Raw genomic sequence first — 23,628 nt, forward strand, 5'->3', positions numbered from 1 at the left:
CTGTGGGCCGTGACCGAAAGAATGAGATCCCGAGTGCAAGCGGCGGAAATGAGTTTCCTCCACAAAGTGTCAAGGTTCTCCTTTAGAGATAGGGAGAGATGTTTGTTCATCAGGGAGGGACTCAGTGTTGAGCAGCTGCTCCTCCGCGTTGAGAGGAGCCACTAGAGGTGGTTTGGGCATCTGGTTAGGATGGCTCTCAGACACCATCATGGTTAGGTGTTCTGGGCATGTCTCACCGGAAGGAAGCCCCAGGGACATCCCATGACATGCCAGAGAGACTATGTTTGTCGGCTGGCCTTGGAACACCTGGGGATCCTCCCTGAGGAGCTGGACTAAGTGGCAGGGGAGAGGAAAGTCTGGGCTTCCCTGCTCAAGCTGCTGCCCCCAAAATCCGACCCCAGACAAAATGGTAGGTAATGGATGGATGGATGGATGGATGGATGGCCAGGGCTTTCAGAATCACTGAATTAGTGGTGGTACTAAAGTAGGAAGACAAATGCAGCACTTTAAGTCAAAAGGGACGAAAGAAAAATACAGGCATAAAAACAGAGGCATCAATAACAGTCATAGCCCAATTTGTATAAATCGCTGCAAGTTCTCAAGTGATCATTTTAAAATATACTGTGAGATATTTTGTAAACAGGGCCATTGGTTACGCATGCGGTTCTTGGGGGCAACCTGGTGTAGATCATGTTGGTCCCCCCGAATTAAAAATACAACACAAGTTTTGAATTCGGGACCGAGACGGAGCTTGCTGTCCCGGCTGGGTCCAAACTCAGCCGCCCCTCCCTCAGCAACGTCACACCCGGAGACTATAAAGATCGGAGGGAGCGCGACGCTCAGTGCACTGTGTTAGAAGGTTAAGTTTGCATGCTGCCTTGCCTCTCACCCAAGTGGACTGACAGAGCGTTGTGCAATGGAGAGAGTGACCCGCGGTGCGCAGTGCGCGATGCCCGGGTGGGAATGAAGAGTACGACGCGTAGTTTTGGTGAAAACTTGAGGTTACCTGGCACCATGGCACGGATTTGCACTCTCGCAAAGGCGCACTTTGCAAAGATGTCATAGCGCTCGAGATCATGGGACACCTCCAGGAATCGAACTCACTCACAACGTGAACGAAAAGAGGAAGGGGATTCTTACTCAGCGCGGGTTGTTTCGTACTTTTACCTGGGCGGCCGTGAGCAGACTGTGAACTATGAATCTGGGCAAAGCGCTTCTGTTGCTGCTGCTCTCCAGTTGCGTGACAATGGTGCTGTCGCTCTCCACTTGCACCACGGTGGACATCGACCACATCAAGAAGAAGAGAGTGGAGGCGGTGCGGGGACAGATCCTCAGTAAACTCCGGCTGACCAGTCCACCCCAGACGACGGGTCCGAGCCAGGTGCCGTTCCAGGTGCTGGCCCTCTACAACAGCACCAAGGAGCTCATTGAGGAGCTGGGGAGAGATCGGCAGCAGAGCTGTGGGCAGGATAACACCGAGACCGAGTACTACGCCAAAGAGATTTACAAGTTCAACATGATCAATGGGCCGCCTGAAAACAGTAAGTTTGAATGCAATTCTATCAAGAGGTCAGCAAAATGAGCCATGTCTTCCATTGTTAAACCATTCTAAAAGCGAATAAAGTTCAAAATGACTCAAATTTTGAATTAAAATAAATGTTCATGTGTTGAATGGATGGTGAGTCACAGCACATGAGTCTCGGTGTTGTTTGCCAATCTTTTCAGAGCCAATGACATATGTTACATCACAAAATTGTCAGAAAACTTGACATTACACTCAATTTAAATGTCATTTAGTGAAACAGAATTTTACATTATTTTTACATTTTATGCATACTTGCCATACCAAATAAGTAAAATTGGATTACTTCCCAAAGCATACGGAAACACTTGTATTGTTTGGCATGTTTGCCCCACATTTGCAAAGTCTCGGGTTCAAATCTCATTTCCAGTCCTTCTTAGTGGATATTGCGTGTTCTCCCCATGCGTGCGTGGGTTTTCTCCAGGAGCTCCGGCATCCTCCCATATTCCAAAAACATGCACGTTAGGTTCATTGATGACTGAATTGTCAACAGGTGTGAATTTCACTTAAACATTTTTGTTTATTTTCAGAAAATAATTTCTATCTATGCCAGCGTCCTATAATGATAGGCAGAACTATCACTTGCTGTTTGATTAAGTACCTGCTTATATTTGCATTTTGTCCATTTTTTCTATTATTTTTATATATACAGTAATTTAGAATGTGTGCCTTGTTTCAACAAAGACTGAGAAACACTGGTCTATCTTGTCTGTGTTCTGCGAGTGACAGGCGACCAGTACAGGGTCAGGGACAAATATCCCTCACACCCAAAATCTGCTGGGATAAGAGTCGGAACACAACTTGGAATGGTTCCCAGCCAATCGCAGGACTTTGTTAAAACATGCATTTTAACATTGTAAATGTAGAACAATATCTGCACTACAATAACAGCACGTGTTAAATGTATACCGCAAAAATGTGTGATAATGGTTCTAAAAATATTTCGTATCTGTATATAAAAACTCACATGTACTTCTCACTGATGGTCTAGTGGTGCAGTTGCCTGACTTCAATGCAGACAGTGTGGGTTCAGCTCCCACTCAGTGCTGCCGTGTGAATGGTTGTCTATCTCACTACAGTATATGCCATGTAATTGACTGGTGTCCAGTCCAAGAAGTAGTTGGCCTCTCGTCCCCCTGAGTCAGCTTGGATTGGCTCCAGCTACCTCTCCAGCAACAGTGTAGAAAATGGATGGATGTACAGTATTTAAATGCCAAGACTTACTGTTATCACTGGGGAATAAATGGAGCTAATTGAAATAATTCATAATTTTCAAAGTTTTGAGAATTAGCTAAATTGAAATTGACATTTTGCAAAAGTGGTGGAATGCTGGGTGGTGGTTTACAACACATGTTTACAATAGTTACAAACTACTTAAGTGTGCTTTTTAAAAGGATTAGTCCACTTATTCAGCCATTTTTAGCAGGAAAAAGTTTATATTTTGTCAATAATTAAACAGGCGTTATCATGAGAGTTCAAATTGTTGGAGCGTTCAATCATGTTAGAATGTTGTTTTCTCACCATAAACACCTCCAAAGTGTTATTTCCCTTGACTGATGCATTTCTAAGCACTCCTTGCTTATTCTGCTCTCTCAGCAGATATGCATAACTTGCGAGAGGCCTGATGGCGATAGCAAGCCCTCATACTACCCGTGCAAGAGGTCTTTTAGTTACATTTTTGTTCTGAAGTTGAGGAGCAGAGATTTTGCACAGTCAGCCAAGTAAACAGCAACATCAAAGAGCAATTTGGAGAGATCAATAATCGGACCATGCATGTTTTTGGGAGTTGGGTTTATTTCCTCCATTAAAATCAATAAAATCATAATCATCGAGAATCATGATCATGCTCCTTGAGTTTGACACCAGTGTTGTTGAATCTGTAGAATCTAAAGCAGTGGTGTCAAACTCATTTTTATCGTGGACCGCATTGTAGTTATAGTTCTGTCAGAGGACCGGAATTAATTTTAATTGTGTTTGTCACACACTTAACTAGTTTTGAAATCAGAGGCCGGTAAAAACTGTTCCAAAGAGAGACTGGGAATAAAAAAATGTCCCGTCCCGTCCGTCCCCCCCCCAAATTTTAAGGTGTCAACAGCTTGCAAGTTTGGTACCTGAAGTCAAATCAACATTTTGTGAGGCACAAAAAATAATATGGCGGGCCAGATCTGCCCCCCGGGCCTTGAGTTTGACACCTTTGGTCTAGCTGCTCAGAAAAGCACATTTCACATTTGGGTCTAAAATTGACAATGTTTTAATTTTCCAGATGTAAAAAAAAAAAAAATCATCATTATCAATCACACAGCTTAATACAGTCTTTTTGTCATTTCAAGTCAGAAGGTATTCATTCACCCCTAAGAAATGTGGCCAATGAATAATTGTGGGCTTTAGTGTATCAAAATGCTGTCATTTGTTTGAGCACAGTTTTTACGCGCGTGCAAAGGGGAGACCAAAGTAAACAGTCTAATTGGAATGAAGACCATTCCTCATACATACCTCACATCGAAGCCATGGGAACTCCAGCCTAATTCTGACACATTCCTTAAAAAAAAAAAGGGGGGGGGGGGGCAGCTCAGGCAGTTAACGTCAACTAACCATTGCCAACTCCAATACCTCATTTCCATTTTCAGGCTGCCAGTTTCCTAATATTTTTCATCCTCCTTTATAACTTTCACACTGGTGTTAACCCATTCATCTTGTGGTATTGCAGCCGAAGTTAGCTAGCCCAATGTTTTCATCCAGTTCCCTTGTTCATCTACACTGGTATTTCCTGTGTAAAATGCGCTCCGTTTATTGTTCCCGACAGTCGGCAACAGAAGTCAACTATATGAGGCTCCAGATGGGAGTTTATTTTTTTAAGGTGGCGGCTGCTGTCGCCCAATTCAACAGGTGCGAACGCCGGGCTGTGACACCGAGCAGAGCCGTGGCTTGTTTTGAGTCTTGAATCGAACCCGTGTCACAGGTCCCACCGAGTGATCCTGACATTCCAAACATGCAGCTCCGAGGTTTCTGCTCCGGTCATAGGTACGAGCATAGCTCCCAAAACAAACATGTGATGGCCGGTTCTTGTACTGGATGTGATAATACAAGACATGAGCTTGACTTACAACTGGCACCGTCCCCATGCGACTTGAAACCTCCAAAGCGTTCCAACATACATTAAGTAGCAATTTTCTCCTCTTTTCCATGATATCATTTTAAAGAAAGCAGGGCATGTTTGGGCATGTAAGAACATAACGTCTGTCATCTTGATAATTCAGTTCATTTTCATTCCCATCGGATATAATGACTTTTACATTTGCTCTTTTTGGAAGGTGGGAGTATGTGGGAATATAGTCAAGTTTTTCACGCCTTGTCAAAAAGTTAAACAGAAACGTTTTTTCTCATTCTTTATGCAGCATTCATTCTTTATTTTCCCCTAGGCACGACTACCGATGTTGAATATTTGCTATTTATAAGCAAAAACTTGAAAACACGCAGACGCATCCAAATTGGCACAGACGGTATTTTGCCGTTCAAAGTTTTGAAAAAAGTTTGACCCGATCTGCCGTGTGAGCACAAGTGTCTCATTTGAATCTTTGCAAAGCGCCTTAATGCAAGTGCATCTGATTTTTTACAACTGGAGGTTGTGTAACAGAGTGGATAATCACATCTGCACTGTCTTTTATGAGGTCAAGGCACTTCAGCAGCTGGCGTGCACCTGCAGCCTCGTGCTTCCTCTTTCCTTTGTTTACCCTTGCAAAGCTCTGGAGAGAGTGACATCACAGACAATCCTCCAGGCGACAGGGGAAAAGAGAGGAGATTCCCAAGTTCTTTTTTTCTCATTTTTTTTTTAATCTGATGTCAGACAGAAGTGGAGGATCCTATTAGGTCCGGCCATAAGACAGCCTTCGTCTTTCGCAAAGATATTGCTCATTGCGCTATTACTGTTTATTGCTTACCAGTATTTGCTCGATTATGAAATGGAGTCTGCTTGGGGAAGTGAGCAGAATAAGAATTTCATTGTGTGGTATTACTTTGCATATGAAAATAAAACTTTTGAATGTTGAACACAAGATTACAATTTGAATGTGCAGATTGGTCAGTAAATCTATTGTACATATTCATATATGAAAGTGAAATATTCAGTTCTTGTATTTATTTATTTTGGGGGCAGATCAGTTTTTCAGGCTGGCGTATTAAATTATATGCATTAAACACAGCTCAGCCATGTTGCATACAATTTGCAAACATCGCAAGTCTCCGTAGCACTGTTTCGGCTTTCCATGTGAAATATTTCTATTTTACAAATATAATCATTGTTACATGATGCTAGTCATGTAAAATTCCCAAAACAGCTACCAGAGTGTTTCACCACTGGCTGTTTAATTATCATTATGATTTTTTAAACCCAATTTTTTTCCAACGTTTTGATGAGATGAAAATGACATGATTGGTTTATCCTTAGTTGATGCTGAGTTCCAGTGCAGCCCTTCAGATAGACAGTCTGTGTTTATAAAAATGGGTGTTGAATTTAGTCTTTTGTATTTTGTCAGGCGGTTAATCATTTTTACCTCTAATGTAACTGCCATCTAATTACATTTAAAAAAAATTAAACATGTGGAGTTGAGATTGTAAATGCTTAGTGAACTGAAGTCGAAGAGAATTTTCTTATGTCTTACATTAATTCAAAAGTTTTGTTTGACTTTGGAAGCACATCTGTCCCCAGATATTGTTAGTTGAAACTGTACAACTTTTAAAGCTTACAACTACGAAGGTTCCATGATAAACGTGGTTGATGCTTGATACTAACTTCACATAGTTTGCTTCAAAAGCTTGTCTTAGCATGTGAGTCATTCCAGTATTGGCTCATAAAATTAGTAAATATACATCATTCTAATTATGTAAGCTATCCCGTCTGTTTGCCAACATGGAACAAATTACCTTTCAGACCCTTGGCAAAAAAAAAAAAAAAAAAAAAAAAGTCATAATGCGAAATCCACTTAAAAATGTTGCAATGGGGAAAATGAGGTCATCCAAAAGGAAACCAAAGACTTGATTAGAATTTCAAATCTGCTTTTCAAAAAGGGGGGGCTTTCCGCCACCGGTGGGGTTTCGAGCAGGGACCAATGAGTGAGTAGAGCAAAGGGCTACTGAGGTTTCCTCCTTGTAGATTGCGTGGAAACACCAGGCAGATATACTGCCTGGGATGAATCCGGAAAGGTCAACTATAAATAGGATAACGTTTGTGGAAATATCAGATAATGGCTGGGAGGACGCTGGAGTAGGATTATGGGTCAAATGAAGTAATTGGAGATGTTTGCATGATGACACAGATACACAGCTGCTTTTACGACTTTCCATTGTATGAAAACTGCCCAAGGTGGAAATCAGCTGAGGGTGTGATAGCCTCGCTAAGCTTCTAATAGAGTTGAAGCTGGGGCTAATAAATTGGCTGTAAATAACTGTTTCCATTTGGCTCGTAAAATCTTTGCAATGTGCTTGTTTAGCTTGCGCCGCATGTGCCTGGCTTGTTAAAATAATAAACTATATGTTGGTATAATGAAAAGAAGGGCGAGCCTCGGGTGCAACAGGAAGCTTTTCAGATATAAGCACAATGCGGCCATTTATATCCTGCTAAATGTAATGCCTGCACGCACCAGTGCAGTGTCACATATATATATATATATATATATATATATATATATATATATATATATATATATATATATATATATATATATATATATATATATATATATAAATGTATATACTATGTATATCTATCTATCTATAGCTATCCCTATGGTAGTAATCAGTCATGGTGAATTTGCCCCATTATTATAATGTGACTAAACAAAGATGTCAACAAGTGTGATATACTGTAACACTTTGAAGTATGTTTGCTGATTTGGGTAAAAAAATGACAAAACCAAAAAAAGTATCAATCCTTGAGTAGTGGAATTCAAGATTCCAAAAATGAGTTTTATTGTCAGATGCATAGTCATACCACATGGTGAAATTCTTATTCTTGTTCACTTCCCCGTGTTGAAACATTCCATTATTGAGTAAATAATAAGGTAGGTAATAAAAAAAAAACAGTAATATAGCAATAAGAGCATTAATAATGAACCACTAACAAATGAATAGACTCCCATTCTGAGCATATTATGGAGTAGATCGAGTGAGGAAAATTGTATACATATGAGGAAGATATCAATATAATATGCAAAATATCATGTCGCACAAAATATGACGTATGAAGCGATTCAACCCAAAGGTGCTGACAACCCACAAGATGTATGGCACTTGCTGAAGGGAAGTCATGCAACATAAAAAAGGCCACATCTGAGGAAGTCACTGACCTTTTTTTATTTTTTTATTTAAAAATCATCACAAGATAAACATGTTCGTCTCTGTAAGAATATCTGTGGAAAATAGCCTTTAATAATAATCTACCCAATGAGGTAAGAAGTGAATTTGTTTCAACAGCTCCTGCAAAGAATAACATTTATTCTTGGAAGTCCCACATAAAAAGCTACCGTTGAGTCATGTTTTTTCCATTTTACCTGCAGATGACCTCCCGTACTGCCCAAAGGGAATCACCTCCAAGGTGTTCCGCTTCAACGTCTCCACCATGGAGAAGAACTCCACCAACTTGTTCCGGGCTGAATTTCGAGCCCTGCGGATCCCCAACGCCAGCGCCAAGAAAAACGAGCAGCGCATCGAGCTCTACCAGGTGTGTCAACTTGCTAATGCCCCCTTGCTTTCTCCCTCTCTCTCTGTCACAAGGGCCAACTGTACGAGGCCGCGGGCTGGCGAGGGGGCGGTGAAAACATTTATATTAGGACGTCCAACTCCTGTCGCGTCCTCTGCTCTCGAGTGCTGATCATTATTCCATGTGCTTGGAGACCAAATTAAAGCCCATTTAAGATCCCGTACGTTCGTCTTTCGGCAGGGTGAAATTACCAATCTGCTGTTGCTGTTTAGCTTATTTAAAATAGTAAGCCGCAGTTGTTGGGATATCAGTTGCTATGCAGTTGTCACCTTCATCATATCTGTCATGTATTCATCACCTGTCATATTTACTGCTGTGACTGATGGTGACTAGTTTGGTCCTTGTTGTATCACTTGCCATGCAGTTGCTATGGTACTTTATTATGTCATACAGGATTGAAGTCTGAAAGTATTGAAGTATTTAGGGTCTTAGTGACACATTGTCAAGACGTCAAGCTCTTAGGCTATGTGTCACGTCTAGGCATGGCGACGTGAGGCGGTGGAGGGAAAGGGGCTCAAAAACGCAGGAGGACGGAGAGGGTTTGGTCAAACAAAAGTGCTCTTTTAATAAAAAACAGGGCAGGAAAAGCAGAAGACAAAAACTTGACAAAGTAGCAAAATAAATGAGGAACGGAATATAACTCACGAGACTAAATGGGACTACGGGGGAAGACTGGAGGACGAGAGGCACAGGGAACACGAAGTGACGAGGTACAATAATCCGACAAGAGCAACAGAGGGACGGTGGTTTAAATACAAGGAGACTAATTACTGACAACACACTACAGCTGGATGGGGACAGGAGGCAGGGGAACCGGATAGGCTAACACGAGAGGAGCAGGGGCACATGGACAACAGGTGGACGAGATAAAACTAACGAGACAGAGAAAGGCAGATGCAGGGAAAAACACGAATGAATGACGAAATGAACCAGGAACTACTTAAACTAAATCCAAAAACCCGAAAACCCCAGACAGAACGTGACACTATGATGCCAAGCTGTCTTCCGAGTTTCTTTCCGAGTCTAGTTTTCCAAGTCCGGTTTTCAGACTATTTTCTGAGTCTAGTTTTCCTAGTCTACAGACTTTCTATTTTCCTACTTGTCCTGTCTGTTTCTGTGTCCAGTCTCATGTTCTCACATGACATAAGACTATCCAGATTTTTTTTCTTATGCTTCTAGTCTCACCTATTTGCTGTTTTTGTGCTCCAGCCACAGTAAGAGTAACAGGTATACCTTGGCACCATCATCTGTGGATCTTCAGCACAGGTCCACATTAATGCAATATACCAGGCATGACTAAGGTCTAATGCAGGAGATGCAACATAGTTATGAGCAAGAAGAGCTACAGAAAGTACCAACTTCAGTCATAGTTGTACCCATAGCGCAGAAATAATGTATCATAATAATATATATAGCCGTGTACCCTGTTTGCGTGGACTAAATTTGATTTGACTTGCTGCTGCTTTCTGTGAGGAAATCCTAGCAAATTTAGCTAGCTTACTTTTCAGAAAAACTACAATGTTCAGTTAAACCTTTCAGTATTCAAATACACAATTCTCATTTTTTTGTTTTGTTTGATTTATGTGTAAGTTTACAGTAAACTTAGAAAAAGAAATACCTTGTTTCGGGGGAAACAGAAGCAAAAGTGAGAACAGGTACTAAGGAACACCTAATGAGTTAAATTGGTTTAAAGACTGTGAGAGGCGTTAAACCTTCTAAAAAGTGTTTTTATTTGTAATCTGGCCTTGCTTTATTGTGGATTTTGACCTTATGTGGGTGAGTCTGGAACGTATCCCTCGCGACAAACGGGGGTTGACTGTACACGTGTTTTTGGGGCATGTTTATCAAGCATCAAAGATTTTCCTCATTATTCTCCCATGAGAGACTAGAAATAATGATCGGGTTCCTACGTTTCCTGCCGGGGAGACAAGCGACTCCAGACTGCATCCCGCCTCTGAGGCAGCCTCTGGCTAGCTCTGAATGCAGACTGTCAGGCCGGCAGATTGTTTCCAGGGGCCCGCAAGGAGATAGAGACAGCGTCACCCACCGGGGGAGTAAATGGAGCTTGTCACTTGTTCGCCCACGCACTCTTCACGCCAGAGCTGGTTGGCAGAAGACCGATTCTGGCAGGACCCTCGTTCCCACAAGAACTTAGATTAGATTCTGACATTGTTCAGGGACCTACTTAGGACTTAGACTAAAGACCTCTAAGGTGAAACACAATCCGTTTCAGTATGCTGGTCAACCTCAGATCAATTCAGATTGCAAAGAAAATTTCCCATAAGATGTAATGCAAATAATAGTTCCAAAGTTTAACTGTTTATCATCATAAAAGTGTATTGCATTAACATTTAAAATTCATCAGTGGTGGTACTTGTCACAAGTATAATTTGAAGCACCACAAATAGCACATCAAAACAACAAAACTTGATATATTAAGGGTTCTAAATGGTGAAGCCAGTCACTTGGGAATTTGAGCCTCCCGCCTTGTACACAAACTTTCGCATCCAACTTATAGTCGTTGAAAAACCAAAGCGACCATGTAAAAAAACTTCCAGTTTTCGCCCTCCCAAATGCTTTAAAATACTGCATTTCACCACATTAAAACATTTCTCCTTATAAAAATACACTATTAAAACATATAAAATGTACAGAAAATACCGGGAACGGTCCAAGAGTCCAAGTCAAACCAAAATGGACTGGATCCATATCCGATTGTTTTTATTAGAAATAGTCCAATCAAATCCATCAGCCCACTCTATATCACACATCCTCAACTTCACTTTGAGCAACATGCTATAAGCGGAGACAAGCTGTCGCCATGGTGGTAATGCGCCTGTGTTTTTGTCACACAGACAGTTTTTAGACAGCGAATGTTGTGGTTTTAGATGTCATTATGAAGCAAATAAAACCCACACATTATTAAATACTTGTATTGACAAAAGGAATCGACTCAATCAGCCGATCCTTGATGCTGCAGTATTAGATATGAAAAAGAGATATTGAGCAATCCCTAGAAAATACTGTAGTGAATAGTTTTACTGTTTGCCTTATTGTGCTTGATAAACAACTGAAAGAAAACGTGGATTTTCTTTGTCGTTAAACTTCATTTTGTAAAACTTAAAAAAGTCAAACTATCCATTGTTCATTTGAGACTTCTGTGCTGAGTTCTCGCGAACTCAGCCGAAGCTTCACCTGAAGGGATGATGTCATACATCATCCGTGACTCTGGGTCAGTTGTATGAAGATTGAGGCAGTGGACTTTGGGGACTGATGTCATTACGGGTGTTGAGTCCAATTCCCTCCATCTTCAGTTTGGCTCGCAATCTGGAGCACGATGAGATGTTTCGCAAGCGAAGATAGCTACCGACATAGCGCAGCACTGCCTTGCGGACCGAGTGGCACTGCCTCTCATTTGTGAGCTGCCGATGTGAAGGCCGGCCAGGTTCCCATTGGCAAGAGGGTAACACGCAAGCATTAACTTGCAAAATGGGGATATCAACACAGCCAGTCACTTTTTCCATGAAGAGTAGACATTTGGCCCAAGGCATCCTGGAGAGTCTGGCTCAGACAGACAGCTCTGCTTCTGTGTGTGTGTGTGTGTGTGTGTGTGTGTGTCTGTTTGTGTATTTTGCCTTTATGTAGCTGGGTCACATTTTCATCTTTCCTTGCAGATCCTCCAGAAAGACGACCCTAAAGCCAAACAGCGCTACATCGGGGGGAAGAACGTCCTCACCAAGGGGATGCCCGAATGGGTCTCTTTCGACGTTACGGAGACAGTGAGGGAGTGGCTCATGTACAGACGTGAGTATAGTAGATTGTAGAGAATTATTGTCACATGCGTAGCACGTGTTGGGAGGCATTTGAGACACCCATCTCTCATTCGCCACATTATGTGTTTGATTGATAAGAACGTACATTTTACAGGGGAGCGAGAAGTTTATCAGTTACATTTTCACGCCATTTACTACAAAAATCACTGTTTTGAAGTGTGAAACAGAATAAACCAGAATATTATGCTGTTAAAGTTTTTGCCTTTCACCATTTGGTCACATTTCATTGGCTCATACCCAACGGTCTTTATTTTGATATGCCCCTGTCCCCAAATTGCTACTATTTTCCCTGCATTTTTGACCTTGCAGGGATATTAACCCTTTTCCATGTGTTTTTTTTTTTTTTTTTGACAATGGCAGATATATTATATGTTTTGGTTTTATAAGTTTGTCTCATGCTAAACACATGAAAAAATTATTGTGTCAAAAATAACTCAATTTGGTCATATGCTGGACTGATCCACAATTTGGGTCAAACTAACCAGACATTCTACGTTGTTTTGCACAAAGCAATCCAAAACTTTGTGTTAGTTTCCCAATAATAACCCATCAAAGTATGAGCCAGGTTGTACAAACCAACAGGTTTTACCCCAAAACCTGGGTTAAATTAAATGAATAACCAAACTCTCTAAAAACATTTGAGTGAGTTTAACTTAACCCAATTATGCGTAAAAAAAAAAAAAAAATCCAATATTTGTGTCCATTTGACCCAACTTTCCAGGTTCAACGACAAAAATGGGTCATTTTGTACAAGACGACCTCAAAAATGTTACTTATTTTCTCTGAAACAACCCAGAAAGTTGGGTAATATTGACCCAAGTAGTGGATCAGTTAAATTTTAACTGAAGTGTTTTAGTGTGAAGGCATATGAACCATGATACTGTACTCCGAAAGGCAGTCCAGTATTTAAGTAATTCAATTACTTAACTTAAACTTTGACTTGCAGTCCCTCCAAAAATTCGACCTCTCAAGTGTGGCATAAACATGGGTCGGTACATTTTAAGTCAGATTACAACATGTTCACTTTTTATGTATCATAAAACAATAATATGAAAACATTGGGACTGCACTTCTTAGGCGCTGAACTTATCTGCACACTTAATAATTAAATAAAGAAAATATCCATTCATATAAAAAAGCTAACCAGAACAAAACAAAGCAGTTCATTTTCTGTACAAATTGCAGCCTTTGTGGTTTAAATGTCGATTTGAATTCAATTATTCAGCCCTATTGCAAATGCAAAGTTATGCATCATAGGAATCATACTGAAGTCCTTTTTGTATACACCACCCCTTTCCCACAGAAACCAATCTAGGCCTGGAGATTAGCGTGCACTGTCCATGTCACACCTTCAAGCCCAATGGGGACATTATCGAGAATGCCAACGAGGTGCTCGAGGTCAAGTTCAAAGGTAAGCTTTTGGCCATTCTTTGGTTTTGGTTGAGCAGGCTTGACTTCCTTTCCTTAAAGGTGTGCACGGTTTAATGTTGGAGACTTGCAGTGAATCCATCCATCCAATTGTTTTTCTATAAAGCTTTCCCCTCATCATTATGGTTGTGGACTGATTCGAATGACACATATAGACCAATAAATTGAATTTCACATTCTGTGGGTGGGCATTCAAATATAAAGTCATATATTTTAGTGAACAGACTTTACCTGATGCCGTTGTAACCATTTATTTTCAGCTGTATTTGAGCCTTGTCCCAGGTGCTTGCTTTAACCTTCAGTCTTGACTGTCAAGAGGAATATACCTATGATCCTTTGTCAATCTCAAATATTTTAAAATTAACGTTAAAATAAAACCTTGCCATCCCGTCCTTCGCTGATTCAAATGCAGGGTGATCTTGAGTTTAGTTTGGCATACGGCTTTGCTCACTGCATCAGCGTGCTGTGGCTGCAGTTGCAGCTGGGTGCTTCACATTTATGTGGTAGGCCAAACTTGAGCAAGCACCTTCTTAGAAAGTATGAATAGCACTCTACCATTATCCAAGGTTTCCTTGCAGGATTTTTTTTTTCAGTTAAAGTTCACCACTCATCGAACCCACGACTCTCAATGCTCTTCCATTGTCATATCTTCTTCTTCTTATGACAAATACAATCACTACCAATCAGTGTCCACTTCTGGGTGGGGTAGATTTACCTTTTTCAACTCCAAATAAACTCAAGCACAAGCGGCCTGATACATGAAAGCAGACGTAATCAGCAATCAAAAAGCATAGTTAAGAGGTTAAAAATGAGTAGGGATGGTCCTTTTATTGCCCATAATGAGTTATTTTTAAACCAACTGTTTTTAAAGTGTATATTTGCTGTACGATCCTGTAAGACAACACAGCAGATGGTTTATTTGGACATCCAACCTATCCGATCTGTTATTGATGCCTGATGAGCAAGATCACTTGTTGATATATCGGTGCGTCTTGCCATTTGCCAGGAGGTTTTGTGTGATTGGAACAAAAAGGGGTCTGGTGAGCCCGAGTTGTTGGTCACTTGTTGTAAATTGGATTCATATGCTACTGTAACAAAGCACCGTGGATTGAAAACGTTTTATAAAATTAAGTTATAAGCACACGAAAAAAAAATCTTGTTTGACTGCCCTGATGTTCAGTCATAAATGAATGAACGAATGGCCATTATTACAGCGTCGTTGATAAAGATAACGGCTCTCGCTCTTCCGAGGAAGACGGGCCGAGAGCATGGGAATGACATCGATCTGGTATCTCACTTAGCATAAGGGGCCTCGGGGCCCCGGGTCCTGGGAACGCTCCGGAACGGGCTTGGCCACAAGGAATGTGCTGCCATGGCGTTCAGACGTTTGGCCCTAATTAAAGCGGGGCCAACATATCCACCAGCAGCATCTCTCCTGAGATATGTGCTGCTTTAGCCATCAGGCCGAGAGCGGACGAGCAGACGGTGGGAAGAAGGAAGTCGGAGAGAGACCGCTATTGAAGAAGGATGAAAAGTAAAGCGCAGTCTGGTCATAAGTCGCCCGTAAAAGCCAAAAGTTGATTATGAACGTCGTTAGTTGTGGCTGGGGAACCTTTTTGCGTTTGCGTGACTGCCTGGTTTCCCTCCCGCAGGTACGGAGCCAGACTTTGAAGACCCGAGCCGCACCAAGAAGCAAAGGGATCAGTTGTACCCCCATCTCATCCTCATGATGCTGCCCCCCCACAGGCTGGATGGCCACTCCTCGTCTCGCAGGCGCAAGAGGGCACTTGACACCAATTACTGCTTCAAGTAAGTTACGGTTGCCCACGACTGTAAATGTGTTTTCTATGTGAGGGCCAAACTGGGGGATTTTGAACCCTCAGAGAAGTGCTCCTCAAACTGGGGCACTAATGGATTAATACAGCAATCATACTAAGCCGATTACTCATTTTAAATGCTTGATATGTTTGTAATGAGCTCTGATATCCCGGCATGACTAATTAGCAACCAAGGTTTTCCTAAATAAACAAGATTTTTGTATTATGCCTTTTGCTCGTAAGATAATTGAATAAAACAAAGGCTTATCTTCCCTGATAACATTGTATTTTTGAAATTCACTATTATAATCCCCAGTTCCAATGAATTAGAAATGTGTAAAATGTAAACAAAAACAGAAAACGATGATTTGCAAATACTTGTCAACCCTTTTACACTTAAAGACAAGCTATTTCATCGGGATGGCTCTCGACCACCTTTTCATAGCCAATACCAATACGGCAGCCGAACCTTTTTGAAACTCTAAAAGTTAATTTTAGTAGAACTGGGCGATCCTTCGTCAATATGACAAGCCTTACAGAACGCCCATTATCAGTAAGCACCTCCACACTTTTTGAAGAAAAGCCTTGTAAGAATACACCGACTGAGAAGGACCATCTGTACTGACCCGGAAGGCAGGCATTCTGTCACTTGTCGCTTTGGTGACGAGTTGCCCAGCTCTTAATTTCCCTGATACTGACATATAAATACAACAGTGTTCAAAAACTGCTCATCTGACAAAATATGGTAAGGCAACAGCTCGCCTGTGCTATACCCTGTCGCTTATAGTGAAATTGAGGATATGCAGTATATAATATTCTTTGGTTTTAGGGATTGGCTCAGACCCAGTCTAATAAAAAAATAATTTGATAATCATTTTGGCCTGGATCAGATTTGGTAACCGTTCAGTGGATTGGATCGAACCGTCCGTAATATTTAATAACCAAACCGATTAATTTCATAGTTCTTCTGGTGGGTAGCATACACATTTTGTATTTGATGCCAGCAATAGATTTCAAAAAGCTGACACAGGATCATGTTTACCACTGTGTTACCTCAAGTGTTTGAGAAATGAGGACACTCAACAGGATTAGCTTCTTCTTTCTTCTTTCTTGCTTGGAAAGTCTGGGGTTTCTGTTGTTATATTTAGCACTTCAAAATATGCCACACATTTTCAATGGGAGACAGGTCTGGACTGCTGGCAGGTCATTCTAGTACTCACTCTCTCTCACTACCAAGACACACTACTGTAACACATGCAGAATGTGGCTTTGGCATTGTATCACTGAACTAAGGAGGGATGTTACCAAAACACTAATGCAGTAATCCAAAAGTTACCCAACTCATGGGCAAAAAGAAAAAAGATCTGAAATGTGGACTCGTCAGACCACAACGCACTTTTTCACTTTGCTTAAGTTCATTTTAGATGAGCTTGGTCACAGAGAAGCCAACAGCACTTCTGGGTGTTGTTGATACATGGGTTTCAAATTGCATGGTAGTGTTTTAACTTGCATTTGTAGAGCGTTTTCTCAAGTGTTCAAGGTGTGAGCCCACGCAGTGATATTCTTTACATAATGGCGGTGGTTTTTAATTGCACGTCACGGACGTTCAGTGTTGTTTTGGCCCTTTGCTGCTTACAAGCAAAGATTTCTACAAATTCTCTATTGATGATATTATGGAACCATGGATGATGAAATCCCCATATTACTCGCAATTGTAATTTGAGAAATACAGTCGTCTTGAAATGGTGGACTATATGCAGTTGTTAACAAAGTGACGAACCTTGCACCATCTTTGCTTGTAAACAACAGAGTGTTTTGGGGTTATTCCATTTACACCTAATTAACAATTTCACCTGTGGAACATATAAAAAAGATGTTTTTCTTTTCTTATAATTTCCTTGGGTTTTGTCACCCAGCCATTTTCTAGCCGTCAAGAACATTTTTTTTACTAGTTCAAAAAGTGCCATTTAAAACATATTTTTTTATAAATATATATTTTAAATACAACTACACATTCAAAGTAAACCATGTAAGAAAAATGAATGGACACAAATTAAATATCACAATTTGGAGTACCCAAAATATGGCCACAAAATTTCACTTAAATATGTTCCACGTCCTCACCTAATATGTTCCATGTGGGAATCCTGTATGTTAAAAAGAAGTACAGAAAATAAATATATTCCATGTGCACCATATGGTGTAGAAGCGCTATCTAAGTCTGCTCCACTTACCATTCACACCCAAGATATTAACGTTTCTAGCACATATAGGTCCTACGCTAACACAGCAGTCAAGCTAGAATTACAGTTCATATTTTTATGAATAAAACAAATGTCAGAGTTGAAAATTACTGCTTTAGAGGGTACAAATTCGTGAACTGTCCGCTTCCTCATATTTCAAGAATGCTGCAATCAGCATAAAGCATATCACCATTATCATTATATTGCAGTATTTTGTGATTATCATGTATTATATCCAGTTAACATATATGAATATGAGCAATATTTAGCTCAACTGATCATGAAAAAAGTATATCTTTCTTAAATGATGTTATTCTTGAAATATTTGTATGACGTTTTTAAAAGTATTACAATACTTTTCTGGAGTTGAGACAGATCGACACCGCGCGACTGCGACCGAGTCGGGGCACGCTCTACTGGACGAAGCAAACGATGACATCATTTTGAGCCATTATTCACAACGCTGTCTCCCGCGTATGATAAGCTTTATGCGAGTTATCGCGATCAAGTTGTGCGAGCGGCGAGCCAACATGCGGGATGGCAGCGGGAGGAGCTCGCGTGTTAATCAGCGAGACGTGATGACATGATACAAGTCGGGATTTGTCCCTGCAGCTACTAGAAAATGCTCGCCACTCTCACATGCCAAGCATCTCCTCGCCTCCCATATCCTCTTTCGGGCTGACAGACACCTGGGCTCACTGGGAAGGGAAAATAAGGGCACACCTAAGAGTGGAATTTGGGAACTTCTCTCATCTGTGGCAGCAAGGCCACAGGGAGGAAATAGTTGAGTTCCATGGCCGTGTTATAAAGAGCGCTAATCTCCTCTTCCCTCCTTGTCTGCAGCAATTACGAGGAGAACTGCTGTGTGCGACCACTTTATATTAATTTCCGCCAGGACTTGGGCTGGAGGTGGATTCATCAGCCTGAGGGCTACTACGCCAATTTCTGCTCTGGTCCTTGTCCTTATCTACGCAGCGCTGACACCACACACAGCACGGTGAGACAGAAAGTATCACAAGATATCGACTACTGGGGGCAATTTTTTTGTTTTGTTTTTTTCAAATCTTCCAAGGCCTTCTGCTAATCTCACCTGAACTGAAATACATTCCTAACCTAAATATTGTGTGCGATGTACCAATATTACCTATTCTTTGACCCGGGAGTGCTCAATACGTTGACCGCTGTCAACCGGTCGGTCACCTGCCGAGGTAGTGTTGGTCGACCGCATGACATCAGAGCACACGGGGGAGGAAAAAAAAAAAAGAACCCCAACCAAAACGAAACCCTTGCGTTGACACTCAGGAGCTTCTCACTCTCCTGGAGGCAAAGATGGCACTGTTGCCATGATTCCAAGAGGAACGTCAAATAAAAGTGTACCAGGCCATTTGTATCATACATTACTCGTTATAGCACAGTTTTGAAGCAATGAATGTCCTTCTCACAACGTTTGGTTGTTTTACTATAATGGAAGAGACTGTCAGGCAGTGCATTCTCCGTGTATTTCATTGCACTTCTGGCCTATTGAGTTACTGCCCGGTAAAAGAGAACCATTAATTTATTATATTGGTGATGATCGCAGTAGATCACAGGAGCGTGGCTTTTTTTTTTTTTTTAATCTCAGGGCAAAAAAGTTTGGACACCCCTGCTTTAACCGATCAGAGATCAAAGATGTCATTCTTCAACCACTATCCACTATCCAAGCATGTTTGGGATAACCTCAAAAGTCACGAACCTAAAGTTATTCCTGTCCCATTTTCTCCATTTAAAGCTGCTGAGCCTTTACAACACCTTGAACCCAGAGGCGTCGGCCTCGCCCTGCTGCGTACCCCAAGACCTGGAGCCTCTCACCATCCTCTACTACGTGGGCCGCTCGCCTAAAGTGGAACAGCTGTCCAACATGGTGGTCAAGTCGTGCAAGTGTAGCTAAGAGGCGTCGAGGACCTCAGAGACACCTTCCTGCGCTACTCCGGAGCGGTCCAGAAGGGTTTGGGGAGCTTCCGCCGCCCCTTTACTTCAGTCTTGTCCTAGCTCCATCTCACCATTGAAAGTCCTGCAGACATTAGCAGCATCTGCTCCATTTTGACTGATGTGGGTGCACTCTCAAATCCAATAGACTTCCTTGATGACCACCCTTTTTTTTAAGCATCTTTCTTATGTTTTTACTTCATATTCCAGCATTTTTGAACAGCTCGTACCTCAGTGTATTCTCATCCTGTTTTTATCGAAAGAGGAATGGAACAAAAATTGTCTTGGAATGACCACTGCATTCTTAAGGACAAGAGCGGGTGGAAAAGAAAGAAGAAAAAAAAAAACGACGGAGAAGAGAGACTGAACTCAGCATGACAGGACACATAGGACACGTTTGGATGTCCAAGCTGGAAAGCGATGCTGTGCTACACTGTGTATTTAGGATTAAATGCCGTTAAATAAAAATGATTTTAGGAAAAAATGTTAAAAATGCTGGAAACCAACTTAGTCAAAGTCATATTTCAATGGTGATGTTAATACCTCTGCATTGCAACAGGATGGTGATTCCAGGGATTATTTTTGGATGAAACTGAAGTCCTTCTGTTTTATGAGAGCCAGGCATGGGCCTTTGTTTGGCCACATGTTCTTGATGGACTTTTTTTGGCAGGAGGGGATGGACGACCAATTCATTGATAATTTGGGTTGGGAAGAGAGAATCTCCTGCTTCTATGTCAGTGTTGTAATGGGCATTACGCAAGTTTGCGTGGATGTAAAACTTTAATGTGTCTTTTTTTCTTTCTTTTTTTTTTTGACCACAAACGAGTCAAGACTGATTAAAAGGGCACTTCTGCTTATTACAAAAAGTAAGGTACCATATTTTTTAGACCATAAGGCGGTTTCAATGAACAGGTCTATTTTTGTAAATTTCAATATACAAGGCGCACGAGGTTATAAGGCACATTACTGCAAATTAGAGGAAGCAAATTGGTACAGCAAACAGTACAGTTACTTTTAATTGCCCTTAAATGGTAATTGGTAGTGTGCTTATGCTAATCGCGATTGCTACCCGGTTAGCATAGGCAAATTTTGATAGAAGATAATAGATAATAAGTAGTTCTAGACACTCAGAGCAACATAAAAAAAAAAAAAAAAGTCGTTATAGCCAGGCCTGGCATCGGTTGCTCTAGTCTAGACGATGGAATAATTGATAGGGTCATCTTTTTTTCAAAAATTCTTTAGTGACTGCTCTACTGTCAATTTCTGACAAAATGTTTAAGTGTGCCTTATAGTCTGAAAAATACGGTACTCAGTCAAATTCTGAACAAGTGATTATTATTCATGGTTTCACCATGTGAACAATTTCCCAAATTCCAAACTATAAATGATGTTCTTCTTACTCTACACCTTTTAAGTTCATTAAAATGACAGTTGGGTTGAGCTGTTTAGTACTATTAGGAATGCTGTGTTCTTTTGTTGACTAATTTTAGAGCACTTTATTTTAAAGGGTATGATCAAGTCCAGCGAAGCGACCACAACGGAGGTCATCCGATTCCACTTTATTGACTGTATGTCGAGTGTACATTTCAAAATAATCGGCATGTATTTCACATTGTTACTAACAGCATCAAGGATCGCAAAAAAAAAAGCTAATATTTTCATGCATGAGTGTTGTAAACAGTCATGAATTGAACAGATTGTCTGTAAACTAAACTGCATTAGCGCAGTAAAAAATACACATTGGATTTGGAGTCTTGTAATAAAAGCATGCTGCTGGCGTAAAAAACACAAAACACAACATGACGTTTCACATGACAACAATACACCGCAAAGTTACAAGATAATCCCGGAGTTGAATACAACAATCTGCACAAACTAACATCAGTCAACAGCATACGAGAATGATCTGCACAAGCGGATTTCAATCAAATGAAAATGATGCAAAATTCAAGTATTTAAAGTGATCACAAACATACATTATGTCAATTGTAAAAACAGCAAATCGATTTCATTAACAGGACACCCTGAGTGACTTCTCGATATATGCACGAGGTTGCTGGTCTACATGTGCACCATTAACTTCTTCACTATTCTTCTTTTGAGCTACCGCCCTTACAGTGTAATAACAACAATAATATACTTACCATATGAAAGCAGGTCAGTCCATAAAAACACCCATGTGTCAGTTACAGCAAAAGTTGCTATAATTAAACTCATCCTCTGGCCGGTGAGGATTTGGTAACTGTTTGTTTTCATCCTGGACTGGAAGTCAGCGTCTACTGCCAGGAACTTGTCTGCGTGCATACCATTCACGGGATGTCTCTTGTTGATGGCGCTGGTAGTGGCAGGGGTGGCTTCATGTGAATAGCTTGCATACTAAATACCAGCGGGACATCTGTTGAAAGCTATCTGCCTGTGAAATCTTTCCGTGGCATCGGTAGCGCCGAGAGAATGGGGAAGGGAAACTGTTGGCGCTGAGAGCAAAGGCAGGCTGGAAAAGGCCATCTGATATTAGGCCCAGCCACCAAATCCCAACCTGCGTCAAAGTTGGGAATTCCGTGCCCGGCACGCGATATGCCATGTCTGCGGCGGTATGGCGGACGAATTAATAGGAGCCTGGCGCACGTTCCGCCGTTGTTCTTTCCCAGAATACAACGGTGTGCCAGCGTGTGTGTGTGTGTATGTGTGTATGTGTGTGTGTGTGTAGGGGCGGGAGTGTGTGCGGTTACATGCAGAGACACCTGTCAGGCCAGCACAGTGGCAGGAAGCGCCTCTGGTCACCTTGGTGTCATCTGGATTCCTGGTTGTGCAGCAGCTTGTGGTAAACAGAAAGTCCTGGATGGCAAAAAAAAAAACAAACAAAAAACCCAGAAATTTTAATTGAATTTGACCTCAAAAATTGAAATTACAAACTGGCTTGGTCATTCATGACAACAGATAACAATCCAAAGACCTTTAAACACTACCAGGAATGCTGACCTACATTGAAACGCTAAATTCTAATATTTTTTCCACTAAATTGTATTAAACGCTTTACTAATTAGTCTGACTTAATTTCATAGCTTTTCTCTTGGCTTGGTAGCACATTTTTGTAGTGAGATTAAAACCTGTACTGTTTCAAAGTTAAATATGTTAAGTTTCTTTTTCTTTAGTTTTTTTTGTAATAGAAATGATTGCATTTTCTTATTTCTTCATATTCAGTGATGGCACTCAACCAAATATTTTTTCGTCCTTGAATTTGTTTGATGTAATTCATGTAACCGACCGTGTAAAACTCCTGATTGAATACTTTCAGACAACGTCAGGCACATTTTTATATATCCTTAACAGTTTGCGAAAGATTCAATGTCACCAACACCTCTCGAAAACTGCATAACTGCTTGTTGCATACCAATTTGCACGTTTTTATTACTGTCTCTCAATGATATCGACATTTCTCCATTTTCTGATTGGATGATGAGTATAACCAAAGTCGCAAAACACTCGTTTCATAATCAGTACTTGTGGTGAGTATAATGTATGTATTGTATCGACCTTAAATGAATATTGCGGTGATTACATTCAGAGATGCTATCATTGTTAGCTTCAACCAATGGCTGACAGATATTTTATTGCATTTTATATTTATGTTAAAGATTGTGTCAAAAGTGTGGGAGGAGGTTCACAGGGGACCCCTAAAAAGCTTGGGGCCTTTTAGAAAGTAATCCCATTAACCTCCACCCCACCCCCAGAGCGACGCCCATGATCCGGCATACCGTGAAGCACTTAAGTTGTAAAAATGTTCAAATGTTATTTAAAACATTGCCTGCAGACAGGGGGGCAGCCTGGAATTAGGAGCCCCATGAAATACTGTACATCACTTCAGCCCCAAGCACTTGAGTGCCATAGATTGGAAATAATTAGATTCAGATTTTTGCTTTAGTTGTTAAGACAAAATATGAGTTACAAGCAGGCATCACTATACTCCCACTAAAGTTCCTGATGTTAGTCACGTGGCTACACACTT

The 23,628-nt window shown here is 41.0% G+C and overlaps 2 protein-coding genes across 4 annotated transcripts in view; one reads left to right on the forward strand and one right to left on the reverse strand.

The window, feature by feature from the left end:
* Positions 1-860: 860 nt before the first annotated feature.
* tgfb3 (transforming growth factor, beta 3) lies at positions 861-21,367 on the forward strand. The gene is made up of 7 exons (XM_088432522.1): positions 861-1,541; positions 8,134-8,297; positions 12,011-12,140; positions 13,473-13,580; positions 15,250-15,406; positions 18,501-18,654; positions 19,426-21,367. The coding sequence occupies exons 1-7, from the start codon at positions 1,196-1,198 to the stop codon at positions 19,582-19,584; spliced, it is 1,218 nt and encodes a 405-aa protein (XP_088288648.1). The 5' UTR covers positions 861-1,195; the 3' UTR covers positions 19,585-21,367.
* The window catches only part of ttll5 (tubulin tyrosine ligase-like family, member 5), a 55,478-nt gene continuing 53,011 nt past the window's right edge, over positions 21,162-23,628 (reverse strand). For all 3 annotated transcript variants that reach the window (XM_088432494.1, XM_088432495.1, XM_088432493.1), the window contains exon 31: positions 21,162-22,457. In XM_088432494.1, the coding sequence (XP_088288620.1) occupies positions 22,411-22,457 (47 nt within the window). In that variant the 3' untranslated portion in view covers positions 21,162-22,410. The remainder of the gene's footprint in view (positions 22,458-23,628) is intronic.

This window comes from Hippichthys cyanospilos, chromosome 14, assembly GCF_059441005.1.
Source record: "Hippichthys cyanospilos isolate Australia breed blue-spotted pipefish chromosome 14, RoL_Hcya_1.0, whole genome shotgun sequence".
NCBI lineage: Eukaryota > Metazoa > Chordata > Actinopteri > Syngnathiformes > Syngnathidae > Hippichthys > Hippichthys cyanospilos.